The 21,583-nt window shown below is 40.5% G+C and overlaps 1 protein-coding gene across 2 annotated transcripts in view; it reads right to left on the reverse strand.

The window, feature by feature from the left end:
* Positions 1–21,583, reverse strand: part of LOC126418858 (protein MMS22-like) — a 136,866-nt gene that overhangs the window by 42,783 nt on the left and 72,500 nt on the right. For both annotated transcript variants that reach the window (XM_050085848.1, XM_050085849.1), the window contains 2 exons: positions 12,846–13,010; positions 3,422–3,714 (listed from right to left, as the gene is read on the reverse strand). In XM_050085848.1, coding sequence (XP_049941805.1) covers positions 3,422–3,714; positions 12,846–13,010 — 458 coding nt within the window. The remainder of the gene's footprint in view (positions 1–3,421; positions 3,715–12,845; positions 13,011–21,583) is intronic.

The following is a 21,583-nucleotide window of genomic DNA, read 5'->3' on the forward strand; positions in this document are numbered from 1 at the left end:
AAATAAAATGTCTGAAAGATAGCAGTAACAGTTTTAAAAATAAACTGAAATCATATCTCCTTGACAACTCCTTCTACACCATAGATGAATTCTTGAATAGGAATAAATAAATGTATAGGTATAATATATTCATTCATGTATGCGTTTCTTATGCACTTCACACATTCCACATTGTAAAGGTTACTGTGGATTGACCAATGGAATATGTAACTAACTAAGAAAAGTTATATATAAAAAAACAAAGATTTTGTGTGTATGTTTGTGTTTGTGTTTGTGTTTGTTTGTGTGTCTATCGACCTGCCAGCGCTTTTGTTCGGTAAGTCACCTCATCTTTGTTTTTTTATATATAATTTTTCCCACGTGGAATGTTTCCTTCCATTATATTAACTAAGAAAAGTGTAATATGTGGTTTACACCATTCATAGCATACGTGGTGAAGGATATCAGGGCAAGAAGGTATAGCAGCTGCTGAAGAGGAAATAGTTTTAACTGTTCTTTCTAAAAGAGAATACCGAACAAAAACTTTAGCAACATATTTAAATGCACAGTGCAAACTAAGTGTGCTGTCCACTATAAACCTTTTGACTGGCTTTGAAACTGAAAGGCTCCTATGAAATCCAATGGCAATATGATATTGCATTTGGTAAACAGTGAAAAAATATGTCCTTTAATGAGCAACTGCATGATTAGTAATGTTTCAAAATCTGTTCTGAATTATTTATTGATTTTTTTTCTTTTTATTCCATATTTTCTCACAATACTACTGCTATGGAATATCATTCATTATGACAGATATTCTCTTTAACATGTCTGCCATTTCAACAGCAGTGATCACTGGTGCTGCGCAGCTACTTTCCTTTTACTTCATACAAAATCTGCAATAATGCTTACCTATGTTACACCACCACAGCTGTTTTATTAAAAGTGAAAAGTGTCATAATTGTAGTGCAGCCACATCCGAACACAGCCCAGTTTTGAAGCATTCTGCACATCCACCTACACTGACTGTCAGCAGTCAATGAAATTTAGTTTCCCTCATGACATCTTGCCACGAGTTGTGCTGAACAGTGGTAACTGTTCTCCAAAATATGAAGTGGGCATCAATACCTATTTAAATAGTCTAAAAACCACCCTACAATGCACGGTGTTGGGAACATCATACCAATATTATTAACTTTCTTTCCTACTCCTTTTGCGTATTGAGCAAAGGGGGAATGACTCTTTCGGTACCTCTGCATGTGCACTAACCTCTATTAGATTCTTCTCATGATCCTCTATGAGAGAGATACGTTAGTGTCAACATAATAGTCACAGAGTCATCTTTGAATAAAGATTCTCCAAATTTATTCAACAACGTTTTACAAGAACTACGAGGGTCATTCCATAAGTGATGCCCGACATTTTTTATAAAAAGCCATTAATATAAATAGACAAACGTTCTTGTTGATGCTTCAAATTTGATGTTATCACCGTGCGCTGGCGAAGTTTCGAACTGTTCTGGCAGATGGCAGAGACATCGTACAGTGTCAAAATGGCATCTACATACGACTCATGTTACAAGCAGTGTGCTATTATTGAATTCTCGAGTGCAGAAAAAGAAACCATGGTGAACATCCATGAACATCTGTATGCAGTATATGGCAATGCTGTAGTTGATAGGAGTACAGTTGGGCGAAGGGTAAAGAAAGTTACAGCCTCAGTAAATGCAGAAACAGAGCTCCATTATCAGCCATACTTAGGACAGCCTGTCACAGGCACTGCTCCAGGCATGCTGAACCAATGCAGATGCCATTATTTGAGCCGACCGGCACATCACAACTTGACAATTGGCTCTACAGTTGTCAGTCAACATTTGAAGTGCGCCTGCAATGATCGAGACTTTCGGATATTGAAAGAGGTACTCATGACGGGTTCAACGAATGCTCACAGCAGATCACAAGATTCAAAGAAAGGCCACTTCATCTGAATTGTTGGAGCTTTTTGAGACTGACAAAGAGGCCTCTCTGTCACGGTCATTACAGAGGACGAAAGCTTAGTGCACCACCAAAAACAAAAAGTCAGTCCATGGTGTGGCATCATCCTCATTCACCACTAAAGAAGAAATTCGAGACAACTCCTCTGCCAGGAAAGTCATGGTGACAGCTTTCGGGGATTGTGATGACATCATTCTTGTAGATGTGATGCCAAGAGCGTCAACCATCAGTTCAGAGGCATACGTGAAGACTTTGAATAAACTGAAGAACTGTTTCCGATGTGTTCGATTACAAAAGAATCCAGGAGAAATCTTGCTCCAACACGTTAATGCAAGCCCACCCACAAGTCTGAAAGCACGGAACACATTGCCAAATTGGGTTGGACATCCCTGCCTCATCCACCCTACAGTCCAGACCTGGCACCCTCAGACTTCCATCTTTTTGGGCCGCTTAAAGAATCTCTACGGGGAACATGCATTGAAGATGACGGTAGTGTCAGTCATGCAGTGAAAATATGGCTATGCCTACAGGACAAGAGCTTTTACCAGCAGGGAATACATGCTCTTTCACAAACTGGTGTACGGCCATAGAATGTGATAGAGTCTACATAGAAAAATACGGCATGAACAAGACATGTTGATGTATATTGTCACCAAATTCTGACACTTGTTGGGGGGGGGGGGGGGGGGGAGGGGGGGAACTGGGCATTACATATTGAATGACCCTTGTACATTGTATTTCTTCCAAGGATTTCGACTTAAGTTCCATAGTACTTCCCTCTGAATTTGTTCAATATCTGTTGTCATGCCTACGTGATAAAGACTTCAAACACCGCAACGAGATTGTAAAATTGATCTCACTGGACTACTGTATGCAATTTCCTTTGCAGATATACTGCCCTTTCCCAGAGCTCTTTGGCTAAAAATCTTTCATTTGCCTTCCCTAGCAGTAATTTAAGTTGATTGGCCAGTTTCATAACACTTCTTGGTGACGTAATTTTCTTTGTTGTTGTCCACAGCAACATTTTGCAATATTTTTGAACATAGAAAGTGTCTGCTCCCTTTCTGTCACTATATGTAAGCCGACTCCATCCCATCCACACTTTTGAATCTATCTACACCTCCTCTCCATCCCTCTCTCTGTCTCTGCACACGCCATCTTTCAACACGATTTCAAATATACCGCTACTCTCTCAGTTAAGATTCACAGGATATTGAACACAATGACATTTTTATATCTTATGATTCAAAATTATCTGAGTGACCCACAGTCCCTAATTACCCAGTGCTGCAAATTTTTGTGGTGTTTAACAATTATTAACAATTGTTTCACTGCATATGCAATATGTTTCTGACATCTTGCTATGCTACAAAACCATGCAATAAAGTACTGTGTTCATGCAACAAATAAGTAACAGCCATCACATTTACCAGTATAACAATGAATACCTTTCCAAGTGTGAGAAGAGCTAATGCTGCAGCCAGATCTGCAGCTTGCATGGGTGGCTCTGCAACCGATCCAGATGAAGTAGCCTTAGGCTGTTGCTGAAAATATATTTTAACAGATGGCCAAGCATGTTCCCACAATGCATAAGCAAGCTGCGGCACGGTTTCATCCCAACAGTGGCTGCCAAGGGCACGGCTGTCGCTCTCCACTCTTGTGGCAATAGACAACAGAGTATCAAGTAGGCGGCACATATCAGATGACTGGCAGTAGCTAAGGTACACCTGTATCCAGCCACCTATATAACATCAACATATGGTACTTACATCAGTCACATATCAATGTGTAAGAATGATACAAATATAGTTACTTATTTAAAATAAAATTATCATGAGTGAATATTTAATGTGTCAACATATATGTATTGCTTTATTCCAAGAGGTACTAAATCGAAAAAATGCGTCAGAGATGACTGTCCTTACCTAATAACTTGCTGGCTCTAACAAGTACACTATGTGATCAAAAGTATCTGGACACTTGGTTGAAAATGACTTACAAGTTTGTGGGACTCTCCATTGGTAATGGTGGAATTCACTATGATGTTGGTCCACCCTTAGCCTCGATGAAAGCTCCTACTCTAGCAGGCATACGTTATTGTCATGTAACCCCTCCACCACAGGCTGTGCATTATGAACAGGTGCTTGATAGTGTTGAAAGATACAATCACCATCCCCGAATTGCTCTTCAACAGTGGGAAGCAGGAAGGTGCTTAAAACATCAATGTAGGCCTGTGCTGTGATAGTGCCACACAAAACAACAAGGGGTGCAAGCCCCCTCCATGAAAAAATTCGACCACCCCGAATTTTACTGTTGGCACTACATATACTGGCAGATGACGTTCACCGGGCATTCCACACACCCACACCCTGCCATCGAATCGTCACAATGTGTACTGTGATTTGTCACTCCACACAACATTTTTCCACTGTTCAATCGTCCAATGTTTATGCTCCTTACACCAAGCGAGGCATTGTTTGGCATTTACCGGTGTGATTTGTGGCTTATGAGCAGCCATTCAACCATGAAATCCAAGTTTTCTCACCTTCCACCCAACTGTCATAGTATTTGCAGTGGGTCCTGATGCAGTTTGGAATTCCTGTGTGATGTTCTGGATAGATGTCTGCACATTACACATTACGACCCTCTTCACCTGTCGGCAGTCTCCATCAGTCAACAGACGAGGTTGGCCTGCACATTTTTGTGCTGTATGTGTCCCTTCATGTTTCCACTTCACTATCACAACAGTAACACTGGACCTAAGGATGTTTAGGAATGTGGAAATCTCATGTACAGATGTATGACAAGTGACACCCAATTACTTGACCACGTTAGAAGTCTGTGACTTCCGTGGAGCACCCCATTCTGCTCTCTCACGATGTCTAATGTCTACTGAGGTTGCCTTTTGGGGGTGTCCGGATACTTTTGATCCCATAGAGTAAATATTTTCTTGCAAAAAGTACCAAATCTATTATACACAGGTTGTCAAATCCAGAATTTTACTCCAAAACATGCCAAAACTCTTTGAACTTTCATAGCAAGAAGCACCAAATACTCTTGCACTGATCTGACTGAGTATTGTGACATCACAAACACTGTGAGCCAATATAAAGTGTTTGTGTGATCATGTAATTACTGTCTAAGTAATGGCTGCCTGCAATTTGTTAGTGTGTTATTTCACGAAATGTTCTTGTGTTTTCTGTTGTGTTTGTTTACTGTGAACAATTAATGAATTCTGATATGTCAAATGAATTTGCTGATTTGAGAGAATTTACAGAAAAGCCAAGGAAACGTAAAACATCTGTGAATATGTGGAAGCAGAATGTTTTGAAACTCGAAAAACATAATGCTGCTGCAAGTGGAAAACCTCCAATCACATGTAAACATAATCATAACTTTCAAGTGCATTATGCATATCAGAAGATGTCATGATACATGAAAATAACAGATACTGGTACATTACAGATGCTGTGAATCAAAGAAACTTTTTAATGGGGTATATTGGTGTGAACTATCCTAAAAGATGAAGGCCTAATATAGGTAAGAAAGAATATTCAAGCACCAAATAAAACTATAAGCTACAGCATACAAATTTCTCTTCAGGGAAAGGCCTCTGTTTGTAGAGCTATATCTCTAAGTATTTTTAATGTTGGGAGAAGGAAGGCTGAGTATGCAACTGATGAGAAAATGAATTGTGAGGCTGCAGTTTCTGAAATAATAGGTAGTGCAAGCTTGGTGATGGTATATAGAAACTGAAGGCTGAAATTATAGCTCACATAACAAGGTTTAAATGCAGAGGACAGTACTGGGGGAGAAAAAAGACATCATTAAGAAAATATTTGCTCCAGAATTAACCATACATATGTGGAATTTATTTTATGAGAAGACAGCAGCTGGCAATAAAACTTCAACAAATCTATAAAGTGAGCACCAAATTAACTATCTAGTAGATACAGTATGATAAATTGACAGTAAACATTTAGATTCAGATTATGTGTAAAATATATGTTATGATTACTGCGTACTAAAAGGCAATTTCTAATTACTTTTTTTTCTTTCAGATTTTTGTCACCAATTTCTGGGGTTTGGCAACATAAAACAGGACACTTGCAATGTTACACTAGCATTCAAAGTTTGTTTTAAAGCTACTACTGATTAGAATATCAAGAAACAGCTGTAGTGGAAAGGCTTGTGTATAAACTAAAAGCAAATTCTTTTTATCCAGAACCTTAATAAACGCCCAGATGGCAGTTTAACAGTGAACTTTGATTTGATGCAGAATCAGCCTTTATCAAAGACAAATTAACAGAGCATATTATTCACATTAATTATGGTACATGTGTTAGGAATAATCATTCATGAGGAAAGAAAATTACTTCACCAAAAATGACACATTTTTATAGGTGGCTGAAGAACGAAGATGGCAGGGGATCCAAAGGAAATCAGTTCATGTCTATGGCATTTTTTTGAGTTAGTCTTAAAACCATACAGTGATGCAAATAATATTAAATGTATTCAATTGTTTAGTGATAACTGTGCAGCTCAAAACAAAACTTAACGTATTTTATTTCTGGTCTGTGTGACTGCATGACAATGCGGACTTCACGTTGACTGGTTTTTCCCTGTACATGGTGATTCATACATGTCTGCAGATAGGTCTTTTGGCATTACAGGAAAGAAACTACAAAAAACTTGAAACTCTAATGCTCCCAGAGGTCTGACAGTGTATTTGAGACAGTAGGAATACTTGACTACCTAAATTTCTGATTTTTCCTGGGTCAGTTGGTAAGAACCCATTCAAATATTAGGAAAAAGAAGAAGATGAAAGAGAGAGAGAGAGAGAGAGAGAGAGAGAGAGAGAGAGAGAAGAAAAAAACTTCAAAACTTGTGAAGCTAGATGTCATGCATGAGCATTGGTTGGTCTGGATGGTGTATATGCAATGATACCAGTGAGCAAACACAAAATGATCAGAAGTGGGGTAAGGTATGATTGTATTTTGCCTCAAGTAAAAGACTTGTAGAATAGTAGTCATTCACAACAGGCAAAGAAACATGATATGGTACACACATTTTCTGCAGTGGGCTACAAACTGAACCAAATACCTTTTGACAAAAATCTGGCAGAGGATAATGGTGTATGAGTAGATAATGAGGATGGAGACAATGATAAAATAGATGTTCATTATGACTATTGTTTTGAACCAAATATTGATAATACTAAGAAAAATTATTTCCTATTTGTGTAATCATTATTAACATAGTATCTCTTAACAACTCAGGCAAAATAATTCTGTAACACAGTTGGAATCGGCCAAGTCATACAAATACCTGGGTGTAACAATATTATGTGAAGATAAGTTGCTAATCACCATATAGCGGAGATGCTGAGTCGCAGATAGGCACAACAAAAAGATTTTCACACTTAAAGCTTTCGGCCAATGGCCTTTGTCAACAACAGACACACATACCAACCCACCTACCCACCCTCACACACACACACACACGCACACACACACACACACGCACATACACACACACACACACACACACACACACAACTCACACAAGACTGCAGTCTAAGGCAACTGAAAGCACACTGTGAGCAGCAGCACAAGTGCATGATGGGAGTGGCGACTGGGTAGGGGAAAGGAGGAGGCTGGGGCAGGGAGGGGGAGGGATAGTATGGTGGGGATGGGACAACGAAGTGCGGCAAGTTGGGCGGTGGGTAGGGGAGAGGTGGGAAGGGGGGTATGGCAGACAATGAAGTGCTGCAAGTTTGGTGGCAGTCAGGGGAGAGGTGAGACGGGGAGGGGGGGGGGGGGGAGTAATAGAAAAGGAGAGAAACAAGAAACAGAGAGAAATAAATAAAAAATAAAATAAATAAAAAAAGACTGTGTGTGGTGGTGGAATGGCGGTTGAGTAGTGCTGGAATGGGAACAGGGAAGGGGCTGGATGGTTGAGGACAGCGACTAATGAAGGTCGAGGCCAGGAGGGTTATGGGAACGCAGGATGTATTGCAGGGAACGTTCCCACCTGCACAATTCAGAAAAGCTGGTGTTGGTGGGAAGGAACTATATGGCACAGGCTGTGAAGCAGTCATTGAAATGAAGGATATCATGTTTGGCAGAGTGTTCATCAACAGGGTGGTCCACTTGTTTCCTGGTCACAGTTTGTCGGTGGCCATTGGAAAAGACAGCTTTTGTTGGTTGTTATGCCTACATAGAATGCAGCACAGTGGTTGCAACTTAGCTTGCAGACCACGTGACTGGTTTCACAGGTGGCCCTGCCTTTGATGAGATAGGTGATGTTAGTGACCGAATAGTTGGTGGTGGGAAGATGTATGGGACAGGTTTTGTATATACGTCTACACAGGGGTATGAGCCATGAGGTAAGGAATTGGGAGCAGGGGTTGTGTTAGGATGGATGAGTACGTTGTGTAGGTTCGGTGGACGGCCGAAATCCACTGAGGGAGGGGTGGCAAGGATAGTGGGCAGGGCATTTCTCATTTCAGGGCTTGGTGAGAGGTAATCGAAACTCCACCAGAGAATGTAGTTTGGTCTCGATTCCCATAAGAAGGGAGGATTTCAAAATTGCATTATTGTAAGATCATATGCACAAAGTCGACTCCCTAATCCAATGGAGATAAAATGAATATGATGTGTAAAAATTAACAGTCACCAAATTACAATGTGAAGAAACCTTTGATTTCAGAAGCTAGTTTGTTCTTATCCTCTTTCGTCTATACACAGTCACTCTTACATGGTAATCTGACTTTTACCTTCATTTGAAATAAGACCATATAATAAATTCATACAAAAGCAAGAATTATAGAAATGCTTGAATTTTTATGGGTAATTAACATTAAGGCTATTAGAGAGAGAGAGAGAGAGAGAGAGAGAGAGAGAGAGAGAGAGAGAGAGAGACCAGCTTGATAGGATGGAAGGGGAAAATCTGCTGTGGTTTTGTCAATGAAACCATCTGCCATTCACCGAAGTTACTTAAAATAAAATCTGAATGTAACACACACATACTGGCTTCAGCAAGACTGCAAAAACTGGCGTAATTTTCATTATTTAGTTCTTCAGAAAACAATAAACAGGTTTTTTGGTGATGTAACCTTGATTGAAGCTATAAGATTACAGTTAAAAGTAATACTTGATGAATTACTTTTAATTTTTTTATTAATTAGCAAACTGTAACGACAGAAAAAAATCATTCAATAAAACATGTGGACATGTGTTCTAGGGTTTGGAAACTAATGGTGTTCTTTACTAATTTGAAACACCTGAACCCCCAGTTTTCACTGCACAACTATGACTCTCCTAACCTACTGAAAGCTATTTACTACTGGTTGTGAAATCCAGTTTATGTAGTGTTGTTTACATAAACGTGGCAACATTTCTTGTTTTTAGGATGGTCGAGTAGAAGAACAAATTTCAAAGCTAATTTTCTGTTACTGCTGCAGAAATCAACAGCTGCGTGACTGTAAGAGCTAGGAGACGGTACTTATGAGCATTGTTGTGAGTGGTGTTATTTCATCGAAGCCATGTTCAAAATGTTGGAGAGGCATTGTGTGAATAGCCCAGATAAATTTTTTTGCGTATGTGGAACTTATATGATAAGCAGAAGACACTGACAAATAAGAGAGAGTGTGTGTGTGCAAATCGTGTTTTGCTTATTTTGGTACGATGATCGGAGATCATTTCATACTAGCATGGAGCAATTAAGGAAGTGATGTGTAGATAAAATGAAGTGTATGAACTTAAAATTCCCACAGAATGATGTAAAAAAAAATAAAAAGAATCACATCAATGATTGTTACTTCTGTATAAAATTAATGGAGTAAAAAAATAGGAGGGAGGGGGAGATGGAGGGGGAGATGGAGAGAGAGAGAGAGAGAGAGAGAGAGAGAGAGAGAGAGAGAGAGAGAGAGAGAGAGAGAGGTGAGGAAGAGGAAGAAGAAGGAATATCTTGTATCTGAACTTAAATTCGTCGATTTAACCTTGGTCCAGAATTGCTGATCCCCTCTTCACCAAAATCAGTCTATGCATTTGAATTCTCTGAACTGGAGGTGACTCACGAAAGCAGTGAATCTGACTATTCTGAGCATGGTACTGATAGTAACCCAAAACCTCTTACTCAAACAGGACCTAACAATTTTGTGAAAGACTTGAGATCCTCAAAAGACGCAGTACAATTTCTGAGATCATGGCCCAGTGAAAATAATTTACCTGTATATGGTACATCTCATTCAGTGTGCAGAAATCATGCTAAAGATTTTGTATAAACGAGACTGTTTTGTCACAAATGGTCACTTTTAGAACAGGACAGAAGATAATTCATGGAGTACAAATATCAAATGCCTATTAGGTCTACTACAAGCAGAAAGCTTTATGTTTAGAAATAGTTTCACACTGCATTCATACATACGCATCAGTTTCTCAAGCACGAGATTGAAAAGTAGTATTACGAAATTTTCATATAAATTTGGAATCATCTTTTCTTCCACAATTTTTATGATGTCCTCTCTTCTTCTCCTTCCTAGTTCTAACAAACAATCTTGTCATCACCAATTCTGTAGCTATTCCTGCCATTGTCAAAATTTGTTCGCCGATTAACTTCACTAACCCTGCCAGAATCACAGGTTTAGTTATCCTGCAATTATTCTCCAGTTAAGCATTGTTACATGTTTGTACAAAATGTTCTCCACATTACTTCCAGAATAGAACATAAACGGCTTCTAGCCGGGGACTGTACAACTGGTCCTTACTAGTGTAGTGATCTGGCCAAAAATTTTCTGTCAAAATTTCATTTTCTTGGATACACCGAGAAGATAATATGTAATCTTTCTCACCTGTTATTCCTGTTAGTCATTTATTTCAATTCTGGTAGTCTGAATCTATGAATTTCGCTTGTAATTATAACAATGCTGATCATTCGCAAACCCAATCAACCACATAATCAGACAGCGATTGGCATTCATTCATTCGGGTTTACTCTGCTCAGCTTGTATAGCCCCATCCCCTTTTGTCTGCAGAAAGTTTATCTATAGATGTGACAAGGATTCTCCTGACATAGACATCACATACACTATGCACACATTCAAAACTCAACTTATGATTCATTCAGAAATCAACTTAAAATGTGTTCAAAAATGTTCAAAAAACAACAGGGATGCATTTCAAAATAATATGAATAATCGATAGACCAACGTGCGCTGGATGCTAGGCACTTTGGGAAACAAGCATCTAGCTGCTTGCTGCGACTACTTGCACACCCAACAGCCACATTCCTGTAGCCAGAAGCGGGAGAATCTATTACTCAAATGCAACTCAAATGCGCACGTGCATGAGCCCGCTCATAACTGCCAAAACGAATCCAATGTGAACAGTTGTGACTTCACGCTCATCAGAGGCAATTTGTTGTTAAGAAGCATTGCATAGTCTTCCTAAAGCCTTTGACACATTTTTCTGTTGGCAGATGCTTGTATGAGCACTGTGTGTCATTGTTGTATATGGCACATTTCCTTTGCAATTTAAGTTATTTTCATTTTATCTCTCGTTTATGTTTTAGTGTTGAAATATTATTCTGCAGTAGCTGGATACAGTAATATCCTTTGTTAGAGTATCGGTTCTTATCAGTCAAAATTACAAAAATTTAACAGAAAACTAAAACAATGAAAAATTCCCAGAATTCTAAAAAATTCCCGGATTTTTCCTGGTTTTCTCCCGGATGAAAAAATTCCCGGATTTTTCCCGGAACTCCCAGTTGTACTGGGTCGTATACAACCTGAGTCAGATCCCAAATCTATTACCTGCAAAGCTGGAAGAAGAGATATTTGCTGGACCAGATATGTGTAAGTTGATGTCTGATGAACACTTTAAAATCACAATGATGGAAACAGAACAATAAGATCAGAGAAGTATTAAAAAAAAATCCTTAACAAATCCAGTGTATCGTTTCCCTGCCCAGACTAAAGAAACTGATTACAAGAAAATAGTGGAAGATATGTTGCAGCCATTTAAATAGTCAGAATCCAAGGTCTCCCCAAAACTACATTTTTTAATGTCACACCAAGACAATTTTCAGCACAATCTGGCTACCGCATCAGAGGAAAATGCTGAATGGTTCCATCAGGAACTTCAATGTCTGCAACATCATTATCCAGGTTTTTAGGGAATAAACATGATGTGTGACTACTTCTGGTCTACCACACATGAAGGAGAAGTGATACACCAAAGGAAGGACATCAAGCACTAAGTCACAGGAAAATGTAAATGGAAATAATACCTCCACTCCACCTGGTAAGTGTCCAAATCACTGTATTTGCTTTTTCTAATTTATATGTCTCTCACATTAGTTTTTAATGATTTTATTGTTCTGCTTCAACTACCTTCCTGTAATTGTTTTCTGATCTCATAGGGTACAGAGTTTGATGATGATGTGGCATAAAATCTGACATTTTGTAGAGAAATAGGTTTCAGATTCATGATCAACACAATCGATTTAGTCAAAAATTCATATTTTCATGCAAATTACACAGAAAAAGGAAAATTTTTTCAGCCTGTGTAATTTCTGTATGCAAAGAATTCAGGAAAAATCAATAACATTACAAAAAATTTAGACAAACAAATGGAACATAAACACCAATAAATGAAGCAATGACTTTGCCAGCAGCAATGAAGGGAAGTAGGGATCGAATAATCAATATGAATTATTTCTGCCACTGACCTAGCTCAATGTTAATTTATTGTCACATATTTGCATTTTAATTGTTCTGGTACTTCCTAATTGAAATTTAAACTTCTTTGAGGTTGCATATTACATATATTTAATCAACCACTACTTTAGAAAACAATGTAGCAACATTACCTAATAGTTTCTCCTGTGATAGTTCCAAGTTTGCACTTGCATTAATAATATCTTGTAGTCCTTCAACAAATGTTCTCATAAGGAGTACAGAATCAGTACTTTTTGATTTGCATACTGTTGAAACATCACTCATGAGAGGAACTGCAATGCTTCCAACATCTTCTCCTGCAAAATAAACAAAATTTTTAGCTTCATTCTAGCATATATAAACAAAGATGATGTGACATACCAAATGAAAGTGCTGGCAGGTTGATAGACACACAAACAAACACAAACATACACACAAAATTCAAGCTTTCGCAACAAATGGTTGCTTCATCAGGAAAGAGGGAAGGAGAGGGAAAGACGAAAGAATGTTGGGTTTTAAGGGGGAGGGTAAGGAGTCATTCCAATCCCGGGAGCGGAAAGACTTACCTTAGGGGGAAAAAAGGATAGGTATACACTCGCGCACACACACACACACATATCCATCCGCACATACACAGACACAAGCAGACATTTGTAAAGGCAAAGAGTTTGGGCAGAGATGTCAGTCGAGGCGGAAGTACAGAGGCAAAGATGTTGTTGAAAGACAGGTGAGGTATGAGCGGCGGCAAATTGAAATTAGCGAAGATTGAGGACTGGCGGGTAACGAGAAGAGAGGATATACTGAAGGGGAAGTTCCCATCTCCGGAGTTCTGACAGGTTGGTGTTAGTGGGAAGTATCCAGATAACCCGGACGGTGTAACACTGTGCCAAGATGTGCTGGCCGTGCACCAAGGCATGTTTAGCCACAGGGTGATCCTCATTACCAACAAACACTATCTGCCTGTGTCCATTCATGCGAATGGACAGTTTGTTGCTGGTCATTCCCACATATAAAGCTTCACAGTGTAGGCAGGTCAGTTGGTAAATCACGTGGGTGCTTTCACACGTGGCTCTGCCTTTGATCGTGTACACCTTCCGAGTTACAGGACTGGAGTAGGTGGTGGTGGGAGGGTGCATGGGACAGGTTTTACACCGGGGGCTGTTACAAGGGTAGGAGCCAGAGGGTAGGGAAGGTGGTTTGCAGATTTCATAGGGATGAACTAGAAGGTTACAAAGGTTAGGTGGATGGAGGAAAGATACTCTTGGTGGAGTGGGGAGAATTTCATGAAGGATGGATCTCATTTCAGGGCAGGATTTGAGGACGTCGTATCCCTGCTGGAGAGCCACATTCAGAGTCTGATCCAGTCCCGGAAAGTATCCTGTCACAAGTGGGGCACTTTTGGGGTGGTTCTGTGGGAGGTTCTGGGTTTGAGGAGATGAGGAAGTGGCTCTGGTTATTTGCTTCTGTACCAGGTCGGGAGGGTAGTTGCGGGATGCGAAAGCTGTTTTCAGGTTATTGGTGTAATGGTTCAGGGATTCCGGACTGGAGCAGATTCGTTTGCCACGAAGACCTAGGCTGTAGGGAAGGGACCGTTTGATGTGGAAGGGGTGGCAGCTGTCATAATGGAGGTACTGTTGCTTGTTGGTGGGTTTGATGTGGACGGACGTGTGAAGCTGGCCATTGGACAGGTGGAGGTCAACGTCAACACTGTGAAGCTTTCTATGTGGGAATGACCAGCAACAAACAGTCCATTCGCATGAATGGACACAGGCAGACAGTGTTTGTTGGTAATGAGGATCACCCTGTGGCTAAACATGCCTTGGTGCATGGCCAGCACATCTTGGTACAGTGTTACACCGTCCGGGTTATCTGGATACTTCCCACTAACACCAACCTGTCAGAACTCCGGAGATGGGGACTTGCCCTTCAGTATATCCTCTCTTCTCGTTATCCGCCAGGCCTCAATCTCCGCTAATTTCAATTTGCCACATTGATTTCGCCTTCCTCTGTGGCGACGCGTTTTTAAATATGTCGACTGAGAATCTGCAGAAAAATGGAGCAGATATAGCATAAAAATATTTGAAAGACTTGAGCACAGTTGATTTTTGCCAGGAACTCACTGGATTCAAAAAGCTAATAACTAAAATTAATGAAAGATCAAGTGCACTTCACCTGCTACAACATCTGTGCAAATATGACTTTCAAGAAGCGTTCCGTAGTGTTAGTTAAGGATATACCACACATTGCCTATGAAATCTGCAAGCTGTGAGTGAAGCATCGGCAAACTGAAAATAATTAAAAGCTATGTGCATTCAACAATGAGTCAGGAATGCCTATCCGGCATTGCGATCATAGGACTGAAAATAAAACCGCCTTTGAGATGAACTTTGATGAGCTAATAGACTCTTTTGTAGAAAGTCGCGTAAAGCTGTAGCAAGATTGTACAGAGAAAACTGCTGGGTCTTAAAGATTGAAGAGCTGCATAGTGACTAGCTTGTCTGTTGTCTTTACTGGTTATATGTTTCCTATATTTAATTTTATGTCAGACAAAAGAGAAAGTTATTAGCTAATAGATAATAAAGAATGCAAATTTACTGAAGGGGTTTTATCCTTCGGGTCAAATAAAATCCCATCCAGTATATGGTTTTTTTTTTTTGTTTAAATAATATATTTTAAATGCTCGAGAACCACTATAAAGTTTCTGCCCTGGTTCGGATAAATCCGGATAGATCCGATGCTGCTGGATCCCACATCACTAAGTTGTTGGTATTTGTGCCTCTTCTGATCAGCAGATTTGTCGAGCTATGAATTTCCACCAGTTCTTTAATAAAGCTGTCTCCGTAAAAAAACATGGACAAGAGATTTTTGGTATTTTGTAGTCCGTATTGTGCCCCATACACAGACAGTGTACAAGCACTGCAGATTTCTCTGGCTTGTCCTAATGTGTGTGTCGTTGAAGTTTGATGCATCGGTCTTCTGCAGTGCAACAAGTTTTTTCAATGTATGATATCCTGCAGCTACGAAGAATCTTACATACCAGACCTTCTCAAAACAAGATTGTCTTTCCCTTTACTTAGAAGAGCTCTGAGGTTTGTTGGTAAGCAGAAGATGGATTTAACTTTATGTTCCTATTTTCGAAGAAACACTACTGACATGTGGCAAGACAACCACTCCTCTTTGTTCTTCACTTTCTTCCAGGTCCTCACTTTGTGTAACACACGCTGGGTGTATGGCACATCGAATCTTCCTTTCAGAATATCCATTCTGAATGAATATGGTATGGGTATGGTGCAACTCATCAGATAAGCTGTCTGAATACAATATGACTCTTTCTTTATGTACCAACATCCTAGGCACACTGGTTCACTGTGAAAGATGGTGACAGTTGGTGACCCGTGAGCCTAAGTTTGCGTGTGCAGGTTTATGGTGCACAGTGTGACCCCAGGTGCCACTGTCTTATCACAGCAACCACAAAGGGAAACTGATAGTCAAACAAGGGATGATGTTTCGGTGGCGATATGGATGTTTGGATGACCACAGCAAAGATGGTCACATGCGACCACGGATGCATATAACAGCATGTGATTCCCAACAGTGGGTGCTTGGGTGGCCAACAACAGTGCACAGTAAGAACAATAGCCCTTGCACATGCGCTGAAGCTCTTGGTTCATTGTTCGACAAGTAGCATTGCTATATTTCTCCACTGCCGATCAGGAAATCTTTGCTATTGGTCACTGAATTTGGCGCCTTCACATCTGTGCATGAAAAGGACAGAGTTGTGCCAATGAACTTTGTGAGAACTTCATGATGATATCCAATGTTCCACCCAAGAACCATTTCTACAAGATGGTGAAGATGAAAAAAGCACACGGAAGTATGATAAACAAGTGACTGACAAAGAAAATTGTTTTATATGTATTTAATTATCAATCGTAGGCCTCAGTATGCCATCCTTTATGGATGAAATAATTATCTATGTGCCACCTACCTATAACCTATAGACAAGGTGGTTGTAACTTGGACACACAACAAAACCATGAATGTTAGTACAAGTTTATTAGACTGTGGCATGTACGCCAATCACCATAACATAAACTGAACACAATAAGATAAGGCAAATGTATGCAAGCAGTAATAATATAACTGAACGCAAGCGTGGTTTAAATAGGCACTCGCCTGTGGTAGGTTCTATTGGATGTTCACAGCATTGCTCTTTCACATCACATTCTTGTGGATGACAATGCATCACTAATGCACACGGATTCCAAGTGTGCATACATTACTTCATTCCTCTTCCCTTGGGGAACAGCTCAGATTCGCCAAATGCCCATGGCGTCTTCCTTTTGCAAGGCTATGGCTGAGATGATGTACTGATAATGGGGCGTATGATTGGAAGTACTTGGGGCGCAGGCAGTGTCACAGTCTGTCTTCTCCTGTCAACCCATACGGTAGGATGGGGGACATCGGCTCCATATCCACATCAGGTCAAGGCCTGGTGGTGGTGGTGGTGGTGGTGGTGGTGGTGGTGCCCCCGCAGTTGGCAGCTGAGGGGGAGGAAATGGCTCTGGTATGGATACAGGCGCACTGGTACTGGTAACGGTATTAGAGAAGCTGCGCAAGTTTCGTCCAACAGCGATGGGGTATCCCCAGTATGTTGTGGCAGGGACCCATCTGCAACAGCTGAGCCATCGAGCAATGAAGATTGGCATGGCATCGTCAGTGTCCTGGCCGAGGTTGTCCGGTTGTCCATGTGCGCATGTGCAACTGGTTGTAATGACAAGCACTGAGGTGCCCCTCTGTACGGGAATTGGGAGATGACAGCCGGAATCCATTTTGGGTGACCACCAAACCCTTGTGCCCAGATAGGTACCCCAGGCTGGAAAGTGACAATGGCTGCACAGGTTGGTGCCTCTGGCAGGGCCGCAAGAGATGCAGGAGAGACCAGGGTTGATGCCCATGGAGCAATTCAGAAGGATTGTTGTTGCCGAATGTATGACCAATAGGAAAACAGAAACTGATCAAAAACAATGTCAGACGGGAACCAAGACACATACTTTTTCCATTTCATTTTGAATGTTCTACCATTTCAACCTCATAATTGACTGCAGGTGGAACGTGGTGAATCCTGAGGGTGTTGCAGAAGGCATTGTTTTATTTGTAAATATCTAGTCCGAGTCAAATTAAGTGTCTTTGATGTGTATGCAATAGGCCACTAGGAGCCATCAGAATGTTTATGAGCTGACACTGCCCCCAGCCCATGCTGGGATGCATCTGTTGCTAACATTAAATGTTGACCTTGTTGGTAGGTAATGAGGCGATGTGCAGATCGTAACATAGACATCAGTTTGGAAAACACTGTTTCACACACCTGCAACTAGTGAACAGTGAAAAGACGTTCCCTTATGCAGAAAGGTATGTAATGGTTGTACAACCAACACCACCCCCAGCAAAAACTGATGATAATAAGCAATCTTACCTAAAAAAAACCAGGAGATCCTTCACTAAAATAGGACGTGAAAGAGCCAGAACGACAGACATTGTGATGAAGGGGTATGACACCTGCACCCAAGACATAGAACGCAAGTTAAACAATAGAAGGCAGAAAGAAGCAGCACTTTTCCAAATTTCGTTTGAACACAGTGCCCTGTAACACTGAAAAGAACCTACATAACTTGTTGAGATGTTCAGTGGTGGAAGAGCTGGAGAACACAATATCATCAAGATAGTTTGCACTGCCAGGTACGGACCATACGTGCTGTTCAAGAAATCATTGAAAAATCACCAGGGGTCTGGCCACGCCAAATGGCAACTGCAAGTATTGATACAATTTCAAAGACGTGTTAACAACCACGAGCCGTTGAGAATCAGAATCAATGGGAAGCTGCCAATATGCAATGGAGAGGTCACTCTTGGAAAATACTGACCAGCAGCGAGTTTAGCAAAAATTTCGTCAAGGCATGGCAAGGGATATATGTCAATGATAGACTGAGCATGGACAGAAACTTTGATATTGGTGTAAAGGCGTAACTGTCCCGACGGCTTCTTGATAATGACTAAGGGTGTAACCCATTTGCTGGATGTGATCGGTTGGATGGTCCCAGAGGCTGTGAGGTGGTCGAGCTATGCCTTAACTTGATCACAGAAAACCATCGGCACTGGGCAAGCCTGAAAGAAACGTGGTCTGGACAAAGATTTCATTGTAACATAGGCTTTGAAATTATTGGCACAATTCAACCCAGCAGAAAACAAGGCTGATACTCATATCATAAAGAGTCAAGTTGTGTGTAAGGCAATTGACCAGAGATGAGATTAGCTTTATTGGAAACAGTAAACCCGAAAAGGTTAAAGGCATCCAAAACCATACAAATTTTTGGTGCGTGCCTTGTTCACTACAAAAAATTCAGCAGACGAACCACAGATTTATATGTGACTGAGCCCGAGAAACTACCTAATATCAGAATGCTTTGTTTAGAGTAGGTGACTAATGTAGTGACACTGGTGCTAAAGGGGGAGAACCCAAGTCCATGTACGTTATTTGCAAGTTGAGTAAGGTCACAGTAGTACCAGTGTTGACTTGCATTTGCAAAACCTTCAGATAAACCTTTCACATAAACCTTGTTGTTGTTGTTGTGGTCTTCAGTCCTGAGACTGGTTTGATGCAGCTCTCCATGCTACCCTATCCTGTGCAAGTTTCTTCATCTCCCAGTACCTACATCCCTCTGAATCTGCTTAGTGTATTCATCTCTTGGTCTCCCTCTACAATTTTTACCATCCACGCTGCCCTGCAATGCTAAATTTGTGATCCCTTGATGCCTAAGAACATGTCCTACCAACCGGTCCCTTCTTCTCGTCAAGTTGTGCCACAAACTCCTCTCCTCCCCAATTATATTCAATACCTCCTCATTAGTTATTTGATCTACCCATCTAATCTTCAGCATTCTTCTGTAGCACCACATTTCGGAAGCTTCTATTCTCCTCCTGTCCGAACTATTTATCGTCCATGTTTCACTTCCATACACGGCTACACTCCATACAAATACTTTCAGAAATGACTTCCTGACACTTAAATCTATACTCGGTGTTAACAAATTTCTCTTCTTCAGAAACGCTTTCCTTGCCACTGCCAGTCTACAATTTATATCTTCCCTACTTCAACCATCATCAGTTATTTTGCTCCCCAAATAGCAAAACTCCTTTACTACTTTAAGTGTCTCATTTCCTAATCTAATTCCCTCTACATCACCCGACTTAATGCGACTACATTCCATTATCCTCGTTTTGCTTTTGTTGATGTTCATCATATATCCTCCTTCCAAGACACTGTCCATTCCGTTCAACTGCTCTTCCAAGTTCTTTGCTGTCTCTGACAGAATTACAATGTCGTCGGCGAACCTCAAAGTTTTTATTTCTTTTCCATGGGTTTTAATACCTACTCCAAATTTTTCTTTTGTTTCCTTTACTGCTTGCTCAATATACAGATTGAATAACATCGGGGAGAGGCTACAACCCTGTCTCACTTCCTTCCCAACCACAGCTTCCCTTTCATGTCCCTCGACTCTTATAACTGCCATCTGGTTTCTGTACAAATTGTAAATAGCCTTTCGGTCCCTGTATTTTACCGCTACCACCTTTAGAATTTGGAAGAGAGTATTCCAGTCAACATTGTCAAAAGCTTTCTCTAAGTCTACAAATGCTAGAAACGTAGGTTTGCCTTTTCTTAATCTTTCTTCTAAGATAAGTCGTAACGTCAGTATTGCCTCACGTGTTCCAATATTTCTACGGAATCCAAACTGATCTTCCCCGATGTCGGCTTCTACCAGTTTTTCCATTCGTCTGTAAAGAATTCGCGTTAGTATTTTGCAGTTGTGGCTTATTAAACTGATAGTTCGGTAATTTTCACATCTATCAACACCTGCTTTCTTTGGGATTGGAATTATTATTTTCTTCTTGAAGTCTGAGGGTACTTCACCTGTCTCATACATCTTCCTCACCAGATGGTAGAGTTTTGTCAGGACTGGCTCTCCCAAGGCCGTCAGTAGTTCTAATGGAATGTTGTCTACTCCCGGGGCCTTGTTTCGACTCAGGTCTTCCAGTGCTCTGTCAAACTCTTCACGCAGTATCGTATCTCCCATTTCATCTTCATCTGCATTCTCTTCCATTTCTATAATATTGTCCTCAAATACATCACCCTTGTATAGACCCTCTATATACTCCTTCCATCTTTCTGCTTTCCCTTCTTTGGTTAGAACTGGGTTTCCATCTGAGCTCTTGATATTCATACAAGTGGTTCTCTTTTCTCCAAAGGTCTCTTTAATTTTCCTGTAGGCTGTATCTATCTTACCCCTAGTGAGATATGCCTCTACATCCTTACATTTGTCCTCTAGCCATCCCTGCTTAGCCATTTTGCACTTCCTGTCGATCTCATTTTTGAGACGTTTGTATTCCTTTTTGCCTGCTTCATTTACTGCATTTTTATATTTTCTCCTTTCATCAATTAAATACAATATTTCTTCTGTTACCCAAGGATTTCTACTAGCCCTCGTCTTTTTACCTACTTGATCCACTGCTGCCTTCACTATTTCATTCCTCAAAGCTACCCATTCTTCTTCTTCTACTGAATTTCTTTCCCCCATTCCTGTCAATTGTTCCCTTATGCTCTCCCTGAAACTCTGTACAACCTCTGGTTCTTTCAGTTTATCCAGGTCCCATCTCCTTAAATTCCCGCCTTTTTCCAGTTTCTTCAGTTTCAATCTGTAGCTCATAACCAATAGATTGTGGTCAGAATCCACATCTGCCCCTGGAAATGTCTTACAATTTAAAACCTGGTTCCTAAATCTCTGTCTTACCATTATGTAATCTATCTGATGCCTTTTAGTATCTCCAGGATTCT

Source organism: Schistocerca serialis, chromosome 9 (assembly GCF_023864345.2).
Source record: "Schistocerca serialis cubense isolate TAMUIC-IGC-003099 chromosome 9, iqSchSeri2.2, whole genome shotgun sequence".
NCBI classification, from domain to species: Eukaryota; Metazoa; Arthropoda; class Insecta; order Orthoptera; family Acrididae; genus Schistocerca; species Schistocerca serialis.